Source organism: Cnephaeus nilssonii (genome assembly GCF_951640355.1).
Source record: "Cnephaeus nilssonii genome assembly, chromosome: 5".
NCBI lineage: Eukaryota > Metazoa > Chordata > Mammalia > Chiroptera > Vespertilionidae > Cnephaeus > Cnephaeus nilssonii.
In genome coordinates, this window is record NC_137076.1 from 78,931,452 (window position 1) to 78,949,079 (window position 17,628).

Here is a 17,628-nt window from a genome sequence, read left to right on the forward strand (position 1 = left end):
GATAATTAAGCCCTAGTTTTTTTGTTTTGTAACTCAGAATTTCCAATTATTAAGATTACTGAAATGTGAACACATGGGTACCAGTCTCTTCACAGGTGGGGGCTTGGTTCCACCTTTCTGGGAATAACTATCAGGAAATAACCCACTAGGGTAGGTAACGAGTCAGGGGCCCCTCCTCACAATTGAAAGTGGAGGTGCTTCAAGCAATTTCCTCCTTGGGCTACCAAGAGTTCTTGCTTGGTGGGGGTAAGTGTGTGGGGTGAGGCAGCAGCTTTTCTCTCCTTTTTTTTCCTTCACCTCTTCTAGCTCTGAGCTCAAGGGCTCAGGGAGACCAGAGAGGTATTTTCCCTCTGGACAGACAGGCATTTGTTAGGAGTGAAGGATGCAGGCTCCAGTGGCTGGCTTAGAGAATACAACAGTGCCCTCTGCTGTGAGGCATGCACACTACACTCCAGACAAGCATTAGTAAACCTTGAAAAAAATCAGTCCAGCCCTACTTCCACCTGCTTACTTTTAACTAGGGCTGTATCTCATTAAGCAGACAAAAGCCTACTCACCTTAAAAAACTCTAAGAAGGGAAAACCTGGGACATTGATGAAGAATGCCATTTAAAAGGTCTTCCTTGCCCTGGTTGGGTAGTTCAGTTGGTTAGAGCTTTATCATGATTTGCCAAAGTTGTAGGTTTGGTCCTTGGTCAGGGCACATACAAGAATCAACCAATGAATGCATAAATAAGTGAAATAACAAATTGATGTTTCTCTCTCTAAAAGTAATTTTTAAAAATAAAATAAAATAAAAGGTCTTCCTTAAGTCTAACTAATCTTGCTTGGTACTTTATTTTCTCTTATTCCATAAATATAGTGCAAATATCTACTTCCAACCACATTAAATCTACATTTGTATTTTTGAGCTGTGAAATGGAGTGGAGAAGAGAGTTTGGGAAATGGAAAAAGCGTAAACTCCATTGAGACTATAGACAAGGAACCTTTTGAGCCAAACTGAACCTATCACTTGCTGTAGAGAATGCCACTCATCTGATTTTCTAAGCCTAGATACCAGAGGGCCGAGTCTAGGAAACACTTTAGTGTAACTCATACCAGGAAATGGTCTTCGGGAAAGGAAAGCCTGGAATATTGCTAAAGAATGCACAGAAGGATTTTAATTCCACAGCAGTGGATCTCAAGCTTTGGTGACCATCAGAATCACCTACAAGGGAGATTTTTAAAACTCAGGTTTCTGGACCCTAACTCAGAGGTTCTGATTTACTAAGTCTGGAATGGGACCTAAAAATTTGTATTTTAAATAAATTCAGATGATAGTGATGGTCCAAGGTCTAAACTTTTTTTGTTTTTTAATCTTTTTGTTTTGTTAAACCTTACCTGAGAATATTTTTCTTTTTTATTATATTTTATTGATTTTAGAGAGGGAGAGGGATAGAGAGATAGAAACATCAACGATGAGAATCACTGATTGGCTGCCTCCTGCACACTCCCCACTGGGGATCGAGCCCGCAACCCAGGCATGTGCCCTTGGCCGGAATCGAACCCGGGACCCTTCAGTCCGCAGGCCGACGCTCTATCAACTAGCTGATCTTGAGAAAAGCACTGTGGTCTTAACTCTGAATTCGAGATGGTTATACCTTTATGTCTGAAAGAGTCTAATTTGGTGATCACTTCCTCATATAAATCTTCTAGGAGCAGAATAGGCTCACAATCACATCTCTCATTCTACAAAGTTTATTTTTCCACTTAATAAAAAGTGAGAGGGGGAAACAAAGAAGGAAAATACAGGGAAAGAAGGTGGGCAACTCTCTTGCATAGCTGGAAGCTCAGGGAGAAAAAGAGCTAGCTGGCTGGCTTATAGTTAGAAAGAGAATGCAAACACTCCCTGAAGCAACACACATCTCAATACAACCCAAGGCTACAGCTTATAGAGTCAGCTCCACCAGCCAGCAACTCTACTGAAATCTAACCAGTTCCCAAGATTAGGATTGCATCAGTTTGGCAGCCTGTTGACCTCTTTCTGCCCAGGTTTTCTACATTATCTTTTGGTGACTCCTAAGGAGCCAGCAGCTGATCTATTATCGTAGGTTCACATCCTTCACCAGTAAGGCAATCTGCTCCTGCAGCTGCCGCTTCCCTTCCCATGCTTTGCTCTGGCTTCGACACCTCAGTAATTCTGCCTTATGGTCCTGGTGATGCATAGGGCAGTAGCTCTGTGGTTCACATAGCACCTGAAAGAAAAGTCAGGGACAGAGTAAGGGATCATCTATTATTATGCCTACCCAGAATAATAGAGAGGCTGATGGTAGTAGCTAAGAAGGATCAGCAATTTCTTCTTGGAGGGCCTTGCATGCCTTTGGAGTTGCACCCTAAAGTTGGCTTCCCCAAGTGTAGGCTCCCTCATTGGCCCACATGTTCCATCCTTTACCGTATAGTCTGGAAAGAAGTCTCTGTAGCCCCCTTTGAGGATATACAGCTCCGGGTAGTACAATGCAGGATATTGGTTCAGGGCCCTGTCCTCTTCTCTCAGAGAGCGGCACCTTTAAAGAAAACGCAGAGATGGGTGAGGTGAAAAGAAGTAAGGTCAGGATTCCATGGGCCACTCAATGGGGAGGGGGAGAAAGAATAGACTATTGCTAACTCCATAAGGACTTCCAGATCTCATTTTCTTTGCAAAACAAGATCTAAGTAGCACCATTCTTTCTCTTTTCCTCCACTAGTGCCTAATTCCCAATCCTTTTACTTTCACAGCTCCAAACTTTTGAATTGTAGAAACCCCTTCTTTACCTCCCTATCATTCTTCAAACCACAGGAGAGAGCATTCATTCATTCAATCTGGGAAGGATCCCTTTTAAGTCCCAACTCAAGTTCAATTTCTATCACCTGGCCTACCCCGTGTAGATACTCACATTCGGGGGCCCCTCTCTGAGGAGAATTCACAGTGGAACACGATGATTATTCTTTTCTGGGTATCCAAAGGGACAATAGGCATCTTCAGAAAGAAGTTACACAGTTCCTCCTGACTGAACAAGTTTAAGGCGCCCTGTAGAAAAATTTTAACAAGTATTTCCTCAAGGGCCTGTGGACAGTAAAACCAACACTTAGAAATACTTGGGATACCATACTACCTTGGGAAATTTAGGCCAGGAAGGCTAGACTATAAGCACTTTCAAAGAGACCTAACTGTATCTCTGTATCTACCCCCAGGGCCTGGCATAGAGCTTGGTATGTAGTCGTTACTCAATAAATGCTCATAAAACTAAACTGCCTGAAGTATAGTATCAATGTGAGAACTGTCTATGAGCAGTAAAATGTTTGTAAAGTGCCTCTCAGTCCTTGGATGAATGTTTTTATTTCCATGTAAGAGCCCTTGGCTCCTACAGAAAAGAGGGAGATTGGTCCAGGACAGTGGTCGGCAAACAGTGGCTCGTGAGCCACACGCAGCTCTTTGGCTCCTTGAGTGTGTCTCTTCCACAAAATACCACTGGCCTGGGCGAGTCTATTTTGAAGAAGTGGCGTTAGAAGAAGTTTAAGTTTAAAAAATTTGGCTCTCAAAAGAAATTTCAATCGTTGTACTATTGATACTTGGCTCTGTTGACTAATGAGTTTGCCGACCACTGGTCTAGGAGGGAAGGGGAAAGTAAATTGCTCAAAATATACAGAATTAGAATAGCAGTGAAGACTTACAGCTTTGATGTGCTCCAAATGTATGTCTGCCCTGGTTCTAGAGTTCACAGAACCCTTTGTCCACAGACTCTTCTAAAAAAGAGCTATCTCCAACCCTTTCCCTGCTAATGTCCCCAATGTAACCTCACCTGGATGTGTCCTCCGAGGTACTCATATGGATAGCGGCAATCGATGATATAAAACTTTTCAATCAGACCCTGGAATTTCCCCAACAGTAAGGCAGCCACCTGCACAGAAACTATGATTGAATACCCTGCTCACTGTCACTCTGAAGGAAAAAAAGAGACAGTTTCACAGTTTCTGATTTACACTCCCTTTAGTCACTCAGGATTCCACTGTATGCCTAGCCTCCAAAAGTTCCCCTATTTTGAAATGTGGCAATGGTTCAGCCCCACCCCACATAAAATGGAATAGAAAGTGGCCTTTTTAGAGAACCAAAATAGCTGGTATTGCCAGGATACTGGGAAAACCATATTGAAGCTACTATTCTTGAGGCAGGCATGGCTGGAATCAGTCTTTCAGAAGACACACACAGACTTCTGCAGTGGTACAGGTAGCAGCTAGAGATCCAGATTTTGCAAGAGATAGGAAATTGTTCCCCACCTTCCAACATAAAGGAAGAAAGCAAGCCTTTTAGAAAAGAATATAGAAGAAAAAGTTTGACACCCAGAGGACACTTAAGTTGTAGAAGTATAAATTAGTTCATCATTTCCATCACCTGGCCTACCCCATGTGGACACTCACACTGTCAATACATATAAAAATTAACTTAGCCCTAGCTGGTTTGGCTCAATGGATAGAGCATCGGCCTGCCGACTGAAGGGTCCCGGGTTCGATTCTAGCCAAGGACACATGTCCTGGTTGTGGGCTCGATCCCCAGTAAGGGGGCATGCAAGAGGCAGCCAATCAATGATTCTCTCATCATTGATGTTTCTGTCTATCTCTCTCCTTTCCTCTCTGAATTCAATTAAAAAAAAAACATTTAAAAAATAAATGTAATTACACTTTGACTCAGCAATCTCTTTTCTAACAGAAAAGTACCTTAATATGTCGCACAATAATATTCATCTCAGTATTGTTTTAAGTTATCAAAATATTACAAATAAATATTCAATAATAGGGGTTTGATGCCCTGGCCAGTTTGGTTCAGTGGATAATGTCAGCCTACAAACTGAAGGGTCTGGGTTCGATTCTGGTCAAGGCCCCATTCAGGGTGAATGCGGGAGGCAACCAATCAATGTGTGTCTCTCACATTGATGTTTCTCTCTGTCTCTGCCTCTCCCTTCTACTCTCTCTAAAAAAAATAATTTAAAAAATAATAGGGGTTTGATTAAATTACACATGTCAGTGTAACAGAATATTATATAACCATTAAAAGATAATATAGGTCAATCAATTTTTTAAAAAATGTATTTTTATTGAATTCAGAGTGGAAAGGAGAGGGAGAGAGAGATAGAAACATCAATGATGAGAGAATCATTGATTGGCTGCCTACTGAACGCCCCCTACTGGGGATCAAGCCTGCAACTCAGGAATGTGCCCTTGACTGGGATTGAACCCGGGACCCTTCACTCTGCAGGCCAACACTCTATCCACTGAGCCAAACCAGCTAGGGCAATCTTTTTATTGATATAGAAAGATGTTTACAATGTCTTACTAAGCTAATTGTAACAGTACATGTTTATCATGATCCTATTATTATAAACAATATGCCAGAATAAAATCTGAAAGGCCACAGGAAAATATTACTAGTGGTTGTCTCTGGTGGGAAGATTATGGGTAGAGTGACCAGATAATAATTGCACAAACTGGGACACTATTTATTTATTTAAAACGTATTTTTATTGATTTTAGAGAGGTAGGGAGAGGGAGAGATAGAAACATCAATGATGAGAGAGAATTATTGATTCGCTGCCTCCTGCACATCCCCCACTAGGGATCAAGCCTGCAACCTGGGCATATGCCCTGACCAGGAATTGAATCCTGACTTCCTGGTTCAGAGGTTGATGCTCAACCACTGAGCCACACTGGCCAGGCACTGGGACACTTTTTAGAGTGAAAGAACAGTGTTAATAATTACTGCACTAGTAGGCATAAATGAAATTGTAACATGTAAACCAGGATGTAAGATCACTCAAATGAAGTGATTTTTCCTATTTTCCTTTTGGGGTTTTTGCCTTTTCTTTTTTCTTTTCTTTAATTTTCCTTTCTTTGCTTCCTTTCTTGCCTTCTTTCATTTTTTCCTTTCATAAAAATTATATATCACTCATTTAATTAAAAATGAAGATGACAGAAGAATGAGATAAAAGTAAGTCCTTTAACACAGCTTCAGCTGAATAAGGAATCTGTGAACACAGTCAGTGAAAGAAATACAATCGGAAGTGGGGATTTTAGGGACAGAACAGACCAGATGGTAGCTTATGTAACCAGTTACCATCTCCAGAAATCTGCTTACTGTTTCTGGGCTGATGTACTTCAGATCTTGGTGTCGCCCTGACACGGTTGGCAGTGCACATATCTAGAAATACCAAAGAGATGAAATAACAGCAATTTTTCTATAATCAAATTTGAGAAAAAACACACATATATTGTCCTTTCTTTTTAAAAAAATATATTTTTTATTGATTTCAGAGAGGAAGAGACAGAAACATCAACGATGAGAATCATTGGTCAGTTGCCTCCTGCACACCCCACACCAGGGATTGAGCCCACAACCCGGGCATGTCCCTTGACCGGAATCAAACCCAGGACCCTTCAGTCTGCAGGCCAATGCTCTATTCACTGAGCCAAACCAGCTAGGGCTATTGTCCTTCTTTCCAAATGAACTTTAAACCTCAGATGCCTTAAAAAAACAAAAAATACTCCACCAATGGTCTCTATAATGTGCATTCAATTTCTAAAAACTGCAGCAGCAGCAGTTCTATTTCTATCGAAGAAACTAATTAAGAATGTGTATAAAGTTTTAGATGTAGCTACAACTATGTCCATCCTGGTATACTTCACAAAGAAAAACTATAAAATATTTTAGAAGAAGGGATTTATCAAGAAATTATGGGTAGCCAAAAAAAGAATAAAATACTGTACTGTTAAAAAAGATGAAGCGGAACTTTTTCTTAAATTGTTTTCAGAGAGGAAGGGAGAGGGAGAGAGAGATAGAAACATCAATGATGAGAATCATTGATCTGCTGCCTCCTGCACACCCCCTACTGGGGATCATGTGCCCTTGACCGGAATCAAACCTGGGACCCTTCAGTCCGCAGGCCGACGCTCTATCCACTGAGCCAAACCAGCTAGGGCTAAAGCAGAACTCTTTACTGACATGAAAAAATGTTCCTGATTTAATAAATGAGGAAAAAGAACCCCAACAGATATGATTCTCTCTCAACATTGATGTTTCTATCTCTCTCTCCCTCTCCCTTTCTCCCTGAAATAATTTTTTTTTTAAAGTCTGGAGGGATATACACCAAGATGTTAAAAGCACTTACACTCTGGTTGATAAGATTTGGAGTAGACTGCTGTTTCATTGTTGATTTTCTGTCTGGAAGATCTATCCATTGATGTCAATGGGGTGTTAAAATCCCCTATTATGACTGTATTACTGTCAGTCTCTCCTTTTATATCCATCAAGATTATTTAGGTATTCCTATGTTGGGTGCATAAATGTTTACAAGGGTTATACCCTCTTGTTGGATTGCTCCCTTTATAATTAGGTAGTGTCCTTCTTTGTCTCTTACTATCACTTCGTTTTAAAGTCTATTTTGTTAGTATAAGTATTGCTTATCCCAGGTGTTTTTTTTTCATTTCCATTTGCATGAATATCTTGTTCCATCCCTTAATTTATATGTTTTTTCAATGTATTTTTATTGATTTCAGACAGAAAGTGAGAGGGAGAGATAGAAACATCAATAGTGAGAGAGAATCACTGATCGGCTGCCTCCTGTATGTCCCATATTGGGAATCGAGCCCACAACTCTGGCATGTGTCCAGACCAGGAATTGAATCGTGACTTCCTGGTCACATAGGTCGACGCTCAACCACTAAGCCATGCCGGCCAGGCCATACTTTTAGAGTATTATGCTGGCCAGGCCATACTTTTAGAGTATTATGCTAAGTGAAATAAGCCAGTCCAGCCGAAACCGGTTTGGCTCAGTGAAATAAGCCAGTCCAGAGAAAGACAAATACCTTATGATTTAACTTATGTGTGCAAACTAATGAACAAATAAACTAACAAAATAGAAACAAACTCATAGATACAGAGAACAGACTGACAGCTGTCAGAAGGAAGAGGGTGGGGGAACTGGGTGAAAAGGTGAAGGGAGTAATCAAAACAACAACAACCTCATAGACATAGACATAGACAACAGACAACAGTATGGTGATTACCACAGGGAAGGATGGGTAGGGGGAGGTAGAAGAGGCTAAAGGGAGGATAAAGGTTGATGGACGGGGACTTGACTTGGGGTGACGACCACACAATATAATATTCAGACAATGTATTATGGAATTGTACATCTAAAACCTACATAATTTTACTAACCAATGTCACCCCAATAAATTCAATAAAAAAGAAAAATTTATAAAAAACAAGACTAATTTAGTAACTAAAAAGGAGGAAAAAAACTAATTTCAACCAATGTCATTAGCATACTATGATTTTCATATTATTTCAGATGTGAATTCATTCTTTGTATCAAGAGAATTCACAAGTGCCCTCCTAGATGGGTAGCTGAGTTGGTTAGAGAGAGCATCATTCCCATATGCCAAGGTTTGGGGTTCAATCCTCAGTCAGGGCACATACAAGAAGCAGCCAATGAATAAACATATAAGGGGAGCAACAAATCAATGTTTCTCTCTCTCCCCCCCCTTCCTCTTTTTCTCTAAAAATCAATCAATTTATTTTTTTTTTAAAGAGAGAAAATTCACTAGTGATCTATCTGCTCAGAGCCTAACAAACATCCTGTACCATGGTTTTTCTTAGCAGCGGGGGGGGGGGGGGGGGGGGGAGAATAAAAACAAAAAAAAATCACAAAACTAGAATAAAAAAAAAAAAAGGAACAATCTTTTACAAGCAACTAATTTGCTACGTAGAAACAAATATGAGAAAAAATGCCTCTAAGATTTTTAAAAATGCTTTGACATTTTTCTGTTTGGGAATTCTAAAGATCAATTAGCCTGGCCTGCGTGGTTCAGTGGTTGAGCATTGACCTGTGAACTAGGAGTTTATGGTTCCATTTCTTGTCAGAGCACATGCCCGGGTTTCGGGCTCAATCCCCCTTATGGGGCATGCAGGAGGCAGCTGATCAATGATTCTCATCATTGATGTTTCTCTCTCTCTCTCTCTATCCCTTCCTCTCCGAAATCAATTTAAAAAATGTTTTTTTTAAAAAAGAGTAGCCTACAGGACAAAAATGGAAATGTTTTATTAAGCTAAAGAAATGGTAATAAAATGGATAGCCTTCAAATGTCCAGGATAGCATGCACCTTTTCTTTTTTTTTAAATTATACCTAGTGTCCTCTTCAAGCAGAGAAGGAAAGATTCAGACCCCAAATGACTCAAATATAGAAAGGGTGTACCCACACTCACCTTGGAGAAATCACCAGTCAGGTACCCCTGGTTAGAAGCTGCCTCCAGCATCTGAGTGGCATTAATGTCACAGAGAGAGACTGTCTTCTTTAGACCTAAGCCCTGAAAACGACAAGATTCCCACACCCTCAATTCTCATGTTAAAAGTTTAAAAAGCAGGGGATGGGAGAAGTGGAGAATCATTAAAAAATTGCATACCCTCTGTTCTAATAAGTCCACCTGTTTTCCTAAGGAAATAAAGATATGCACAAAATACTTGACTATAGCCCTAACCGGTTTGGCTCAGTGGATAGAGCATCGGCCTGCGAACTGAAGGGTCCCAGGTTCGATTTCGGTCAAGCGCATGTACCTAGGTTGCGGGCACATCCCCAGTGGGAGGTGTGCAGGAGGTGGCTGATCGATGTTTCTCTCTCATCGATGTTTCTAACTCTCTATCCCTCTCCCTTTCTCTCTGTAAAAAATCAATAAAATATATATATTTTTAAAACTTGACTATAAGGATGGATAGAAAAAATTACCAATATATTAAATGCTCAATAACAGGGTCTTGGTTAAATAAATCATGTACCAGATATTATAGATTACTATTATGCAATAAAATATTGTAGATTAATTTCATTGACATAAAAATAAGTTCATGATATCATTAAATAGGTTCGAAAAATACTTTGTAATACTACTTCAATAAAAGAAAAATTATTGCATAGGAAAGTACCTGGAAGAACATTAAGTGTTAACAGTGATTATCTCTGGCCTGTGGGACTATGGACATTGGCAACAGCTTCTTTTTGTTTATTTGCACTTTCTTTACTATCATATACTTATGCTATAAAATAGCCAAATATATTTAGTTGTTTTTTTTTAAAGGAAGGGATTTTTGTAAACTGAGAAGGCATCACCATTTCCTCATGGCCTATGCACTCTTCAATACACATAGGCCTGCTACTGTCTGCACCAACCTGGTGCTCTTGTCAACGTCATCAACAATCCTCATGTTCCCACATCTAATAGTCACTTCTTTAGCCATATGTCTTTCTGAACCTCACAGAGGCTTCCACTGAGTTGCTAATCCTTTCTTCCTTGGCTTCAATGACAAAACCTCCTAGTTTTTTAATTTAGTTATAATTTGGGGACCCTTATACTAAAAGAACTGTGATGCTTCTATTTCTCTGTTACTCCCTCTCAGTCTTCTTTGTTGGGCCTCCTAGCCCAGTGGTCGGCAAACTCACTAGTCAACAGAGCCAAATATCAACAGTACAACGATTGAAATTTCTTTTGAAAGCCAAATTCTTTAAATTTAAACTTCTTCTAACGCCACTTCTTCAAAATAGACTCGCCCAGGCCGTGGTATTTTGTGGAAGAGCCACACTCAAGGGGCCAAAGAGCCGCATGTGGTTCGTGAGCCACAGTTTGCCGACCATGGTCCTAGCCTATTAAATCTCTAATAGATGTTGGATTCATCAGGGCTAGATACTCGTCCTTTTTTATCTCTTCACTCTTGCCATAGGTGTTTTTTTTTAACCCATACTTTTAAATTTCTTCTTTATGCTGATGACTTTCAAATTTCTATCACCAGTCAAGACCTCTGCTCTTACTTCCAGATCTTCACATACCTGCTTAACAATTTTAGAGGGCCTACTAGGTGATATAACAGTGAGTAAGAGAGTAGAAGAGACAGACAAATAAATATACTCTATGTTTGTAAGTAGTGATAAATGCTTTAAGTAAAAAATAAAGAAGAATAAATATATTAAAAAAATATTAGAGTTGGAAAGTTAGTCAGGAAAGGCCTTTCTGACAAGGTGACATATGTGGAAAAATGAGACTGAAATGAGTGAGAAAATTATGTGTTGCCTATGGGATCAATGTTCCAGGCTGAAGGAACTACAAATGGAAAGGCCCAGGTGAGAATGGCAAGACCAAGGATGGTCACATTTAGTATGGCATTATTAGCGCAAAAACTAATTGAAGCAATACTATAAATCAACTAGACCTAATAGACATCGATAAAACACTGGACTCAACAAAAGAATATACATTCTTCTCAAATATGCATGGAACATTCTCCAGGATAGACCATATGCCAGGTCATAAAATAAGCCTCAATACGTTTCAAAAAATTGAAATCATACAAAATATGTTCTCTGACTACAGTGGAATAATTAGCAATTAAAAACAGAAAAAAAATCTGGAAAATTCACAAATATGTGGAAATTAAACAACAAACTACTAAATAATCAGTGGATCAACAAAGAACACAGTGGAAATTAAAAAATACTTTAAGATAAATGAAAACGAAGACACAGCCTACCAAAACTTACAGTGTGCAGCTAAAGCAGTGCTTAGATGAAAATATATAGCTGTCAATGCCTATAATAAAGAAGACCTCGCCCTAGCCGGTTTGGCACAGTGGATAGAGCGCTGGCCTGCAGACTAAAGGGTCCTGGGTTCAATTCCGGTCAAGGGCACATGCCCAGGTTGCGGTCTCCATCCCCCCGTAAGGGGGAGTGCAGGAGGCAACCAATCAATGATTCTCTCTCATCATTAGTGTTTCTCTTTCCCCTCTCCCTTCCTCTCTGAAATCAATAAAAATATATTAAAAAGACAAGAAGACCTCAAGTCAATAAGCTAACCTTCCACCAAAGAAGAAACTAAATCTAAAGCAAGTAGAAGGAAGAAATAAAAAAGATTAGAGCACAATGTAATAAGAGAATAGAAAAACAACAGAACCAAAAGTCAGCTGGTCTAGACTGACAAAGAAAAAAAGAGAGAAGACTCAAATTACTAAAATCAGAAATGAAAAGAGGGCATTATAGAAATAATAAGACCATAAGAGAATACTATGATATACCAATAAATGAGAAAACTTAGATTAACTGGTCAAATTCCTAAAAAGACAAAAACTATTGAAACTAACTCAAGAAAAAAACAGAAAATCGGACTATACGTACAAAAAGTAAAGACATTGAATTAGTAATTTTAAAACTTCCCACAAAGAAGAACCCAGGTCCAGATGGCTTCACTGGTGAATTGTGCCTAATATCTATATTTTTTTAAATAAAGAAAAACCAATTCTACACAAACTCTTCCAGAAAATTTAAAAAGATAATTCTTTCCAAATGATGACATCATTACACTAATACCAATACCAAAGACATTCCAAGGAAAACAAAACACTAAATAAAGATCAGCCCTGGCCAGTGTGGCTCAGTTGGTTGAGCATCAACCCCATGAATCATGCTTTTTCCAGGTTCCATGCCTGGTCAGGGCACATGCCCAGGGTTGTAGGCTCCATCCTCAGTGGGGGGCGTGCAGGAAGCAGTTGATCAATGTTTCTCTCTCATCAATGATGTTTCTCTCTCTCTCCCTCTAAATATCAATAAAAACATTTTTTTAAAAAAACACCCTAAAGATCAGTAATCTCTGCCCTGGCAGGGTAGCTCAGTTGATTAGAGCATCGTCCCTATATGCCAGGGTTCAATCCCTGATAAGGACACATGTAGGAATCAACCTATGAATGAATGCATAAATGAATGGAATGACAAATCACTATATGTCTGTCTGTCTATCTCTCCCCCTTCCTCTCTCTAAAAATCAATAAATAAATTTTATAAAACATAAACACAAAAATTCTCAACCAAAGTTTAGCAAATCAAATGTAAAAAATTATATAAAAAGAATATACCATGACAAAATAAGGTTACCACAGAAATACAAAGTTGTTTTACCATTCAAGAATCAATATATTCACCATATTAACAAGTTAAAAAAGAAAAGCCATATGATTATCATTTATTTATTTATTTCCTCACCCACCCAAAGATATTTTTTCCATTGATTTTTAGAGAGAGGGGAAAGGAGTGGGAGAGTCAGAGAGAAACACAGATATGAGAAATACACATTGATTGGTTGCCTCCTGCACGCCCCCGACGAGGGCGAGGAGCCTGCAACCAAGGTATGTTCCCTTGACTGGAATGGAACCCGGGACCCTTCAGTTAGATAGGCCAACGCTCTATCCACTAAGCCAAACTGGCTAAGGCCCAGCTATAATAATAAAAGCGCAATATGCTAATTAGACTGCAAGACCTTCGGGAGGAAGCCAGGGCTGCGAGGGAAGCCCAGGTCCTGGGTGCCTGCTGTCCACCGGAGGGAAGCCCAGGTCCCAAGTGCCAGGGGGAAGCCAGTGCCGGCAGCCAGGGAAGGAAGGCCTACTCTTGCATGAATTTTGTGCATCAGGCCTCTAGTATGACTATCTTAAGAGATGCAAAGTATTTAACAAAATCTAGTATCTGTGCCTCCTAAAATCTCTCAGCAAACTAGGAACAGAAGGGAACTTTCCTCAACCCCATAAGTGGTTATCTCAAGAAATCTATAGCTATCCTGACCAGGTAGGTCAGTTGGTTAGAGCTTCATCCCGATATGACAAGATTGCAGGTTTGATCCCCAGTCAGGGCACGTACAAGAATCAACCAATGGCCTGGCTGGAGTGGCTCAGGTTTGATCCCTGGTTGGGGCACATACAGAAAGCAACCTATCAATGTTTCTCACATTGATCTCTCTCTCTCTTTAAGCATGTCCTTGGGTGAGAATTAAAATAAATAAATATATAAAATGTCTCAACTTAAAAACGAAAAAAAAGAATCAACCAATGAAAACATAAATAAGTGGAACAACAAATCAATGTTCCTCTCTCTCTCCTCTCAAAAAACAAAAACAAACCTATAGTTAACATCAAAATCAATGGGGGGAAAAAAACTGGATGCTTTTCCTGTAAGGGTACAAGGCAAGAGGTTCTCAAGAATTTTAAGATTGTAACACCTGAACCCAATACAAAATAAAATTGAAAGAATATATAGATTGTAAAGGAGTCCTGATACAAGAGAGGGGGGGGGGAGACCATGAATCTAGGAGAGAGGAGAAAATTGATAATACAGGACAGAGTGAAGATATACTGCAGGAGCAGACAAGATGCTTCCATCTGAGTCAGTTTTTGTAGTCTTTACAATGGCTGACAGGACTCGACATGATCTTTCTGTTGCCTGCTCTCTGCCTTCATCTGCCATTCTGCACTTTCTCACTTTGCTCCAGCCATGGCCTACTTGCTGTTCCATGAATATGCCAAGCACACTCCCACCTCAGGAGCACTGCACTTGCTTTACCTTTTGCCTGAAGAATTCATTCTTCCTGATATCTGTTTGTTTGGCCCCCACCGCTTCAGATGTCATTCAAATGTCATTGTCAGAGAGGTCTTCCTCTCTAATCTATGCAACCTATCAATTCCCAGTCTCTGCCACCCCAATCCAGATATCCCTATTCTCCTTACCCTGCTTTTTTACCATAGTATTTTTATGATCTGCCATATTATAATGTTATTTGTTTACTTGTCTGTTTCCTCTGGACTAGAATGTAGGCTTTTTGGGTTATTGTGGTCAGTATTATATCCCCAACATTAAGTGAATGAATTAATAGGTATATTCCATCCATTACCATTATCACTTACGCCAGACTACACTGATGGTAATCTAGTCAAAGTACTAACTAGAACTTCTCACTCAGCAGTTGAGAAGAGTCCCATAGTGACCTGATACCGTATCAGTCAGGTGCCATTAGAATATAGAGACCATGTCTTCTCCATCTCTGCAGACCTACCACTTAGTACAGTGACCACAACATATTAGGTAGGCAGTACTGTTCACTTAAGAATGAAGGAATGAGCCCTGGCCGGCTTGGCTCAGTGGATAGAGCATCGGCCTGTGGACTGAAGGGTCCCAGGTTCGATTCCAGCCAAGGGCACATGCCTGGGTTGTGGGTTCAATCCCCAGTGGGGGGCGTGCAGGAGGCAGCCGATCAATGATTCTCTCTCATCATTGATGTTTCTATCTCTCTCTCTCCTTCTCCCTTCCTCTCTGAAATCAATAAAGAATTATATTTAAAAAAAAAAAAAGAATGAAGGAATGAAAATACAAAGATACCATCAGAGAGCACGTTACCTTGGCCTCTTCTTGATCTTCCAGGGAAAACTCCATCAATTCATCTGAAATCTCCTCTGCCTGGTCTTTTCCTAGTTTTAGATTTTTACCCAATTTTGGAACTATAGTGATGGGACTGCCCAGATACTTCATTTCACTTTCCACCAAGTTTCCATTGTCCTGCCAAGTACATTGACAATATTATAAATTATCCAAGACACTTACACCATATAAAAAATTAACTCAAAGTGAATCAAAGATCTAAATAAAAGAGCTAAAACTATAAAATTCTTAGAAGAAAACACAGGGGGAAAGCTTCACGACATTGGATTTGGCAATGATTTCTTGGATATGACCCAAAAGCAGACATTTTTCTTTTAAAACTGGATAAACTAAACTTCATTAAAATTTAAATCTTACTTGAAGTATTGAAAAGACTACTTTGTGGAATATATAATTGACCACTATGCTGTATGCCTGAAACTAATACAGAATAATATTGAATGTAAAGTGTAATTGAAAAATAAAAAATTAAAATAAATAAAATCCAGTAGAAATTTGTGAAAACAAAACAAAAGAATATTGTCAAAAAATGAAAAAGCAAAATAAATTAAAATAAATTTAAAAAAAAGAAAATGAAAAAGCAACCCACAAAATGGGAGAAGACATTTGCAAATCATATATCAGATAAGGTATATGAATATACTATATATATATGTGTGTATATATATATGTATGTATAGATATATGTATATATCTATAACCCAACAACAGAAACTTCTGTATTTTTGTGAGTGTATGTGTGTGTGTTTTAATTTATTGACCTGAGAGAGAGAGAGAGAGAGAGAGAGAGAGAGACAATGATTTGTTGTTCCACTTATTTATGCATTCATTGGCTGATTCTTTTATGTGCCCTTACCAGAGATCAAACCTACAACCTTGGTATATAGGGACAACACTCTAATCAACTGAACTACCCAGTCAAGGCCAGAGCTTCTGTTCCGAATGATGAGAAAATTCTGCAAATGAATAGTGGTGATGGTTGCAGAACATTGTGAATGTACTTAATGCCACTGGATTGTATACTTAAAAATTGTTAAAATGGTAAATTATATGTTATATACACTGAGTGGCCAGATTATTATGATCTCTGAACGCATAATAATCTGGCCACTCAGTGTGTGTGTGTGTGTGTGTGTGTGTGTGTGTGTGTGTGTATTAGAGGCCCGGTGCATGAATTCGTGCATGGGTGAGGTCTGGCCAGTCTGGCCAGGAGGAGGAGATATGGGCGGTTGGCCGGCCTGCCTGCTGGTCGAACTCCTGGTCGAGGGGACAATTTGCATATTAGCCTTTTATTATATAGGATATACACTAAGTGGCCAGATTATTATGCATTCAGAGATCATAATAATCTGGCCACTCAGTGTATGTTTTACCATTTAAAAAAAATCACACACATATAGGAAAGACTATGTAGTAATTTGCTCCAAGTTTTCCATGACTCTATGAAATAAAATATCTGAAACATGCTCAACTTTATCTACCTAGGATGGAATATCTTAAATGGCTTTCCCATAGGATTGAGTTTAGAATCCAATCTCTGGAGTATCTTGAGTTCATGGTCAACTAAAAGTACATGAATGCCTGGGTAACTTTAGATTCCAATAGCTAGTCCTGGCTCTGTAGCTCAGTTGGTTAGAGCATTGTCCTGATATGCTAAGGTTGCTGGTTCAATCTCCGGTCAGAGCACATCCAAAAATCAACCAATGAATGCATGGATAGATGGAGCAACAGGTGGACGTTTCTTTCTCTTTCTCAAATCAATAAATTAAAAAAAAAAAAAAGACTCCAGTAACTAAATGGACAAAGGAGACACAATCATTCACTAGAGGAAAATATGTATGGCTAATTTCATATGAAATCATTAATAATTAATTTTATAAAACATTTTACCTATCTAATTAGCTATTTTAAAAAAATAACAGCCCTAGCTGGTTTGGCTCAGTGGATAGAGTGTTGGCCTGCAGAGTGAAGGGTCCCGGGTTCGAGTCCAGTCAAGAGCACATGCCCGGGTTGCGGGCTTGATCCCCAGTAGGGGGCATGCAGGAGGCTAACTGATCAATGATTCTCTCTCATCATTCATGTTTCTATCTCTCCCTCTCTAAAATCAATAAAAATATACTAAAGACAAACAAACAATTTATCCACATGAGCTATGGACTGCTCATAAAAATGTAAACTCATAACTTTTTTGAAAGGAATTTGGCAATATGTATAAAAAAATCTTTAAAATATGTATACCCTTTAACCAAGTAATTATAATTCTTGGTACTAATCTTAAAGAAAAAAATCTAGCCAAAACCAGTTTGGCTCAGTGGATAGAGCA

At 39.2% G+C, this 17,628-nt stretch overlaps 1 protein-coding gene across 14 annotated transcripts in view; it reads right to left on the reverse strand.

Moving 5' to 3' along the window:
* Positions 1–1,712: 1,712 nt before the first annotated feature.
* The window catches only part of CDC25C (cell division cycle 25C), a gene marked incomplete at its 5' end in the record, with an annotated part of 32,707 nt that continues 16,791 nt past the window's right edge, over positions 1,713–17,628 (reverse strand). For 5 of the 14 annotated variants that reach the window (XM_079770869.1, XM_079770870.1, XM_079770868.1 and 2 more), the window contains 7 exons: positions 1,725–2,233; positions 2,431–2,542; positions 2,912–3,045; positions 3,818–3,916; positions 6,145–6,207; positions 9,274–9,375; positions 15,264–15,422. In XM_079770869.1, coding sequence (XP_079626995.1) covers positions 2,081–2,233; positions 2,431–2,542; positions 2,912–3,045; positions 3,818–3,916; positions 6,145–6,207; positions 9,274–9,375; positions 15,264–15,422 — 822 coding nt within the window. In that variant the 3' untranslated portion in view covers positions 1,725–2,080. Of the gene's footprint in view, positions 2,234–2,430; positions 2,543–2,911; positions 3,046–3,817; positions 3,917–6,144; positions 6,208–9,273; positions 9,376–15,263; positions 15,423–17,628 lie in introns of all 14 variants that reach the window. The other 9 variants (XM_079770865.1, XM_079770859.1, XM_079770861.1 and 6 more) reach the window with 7 other exon arrangements.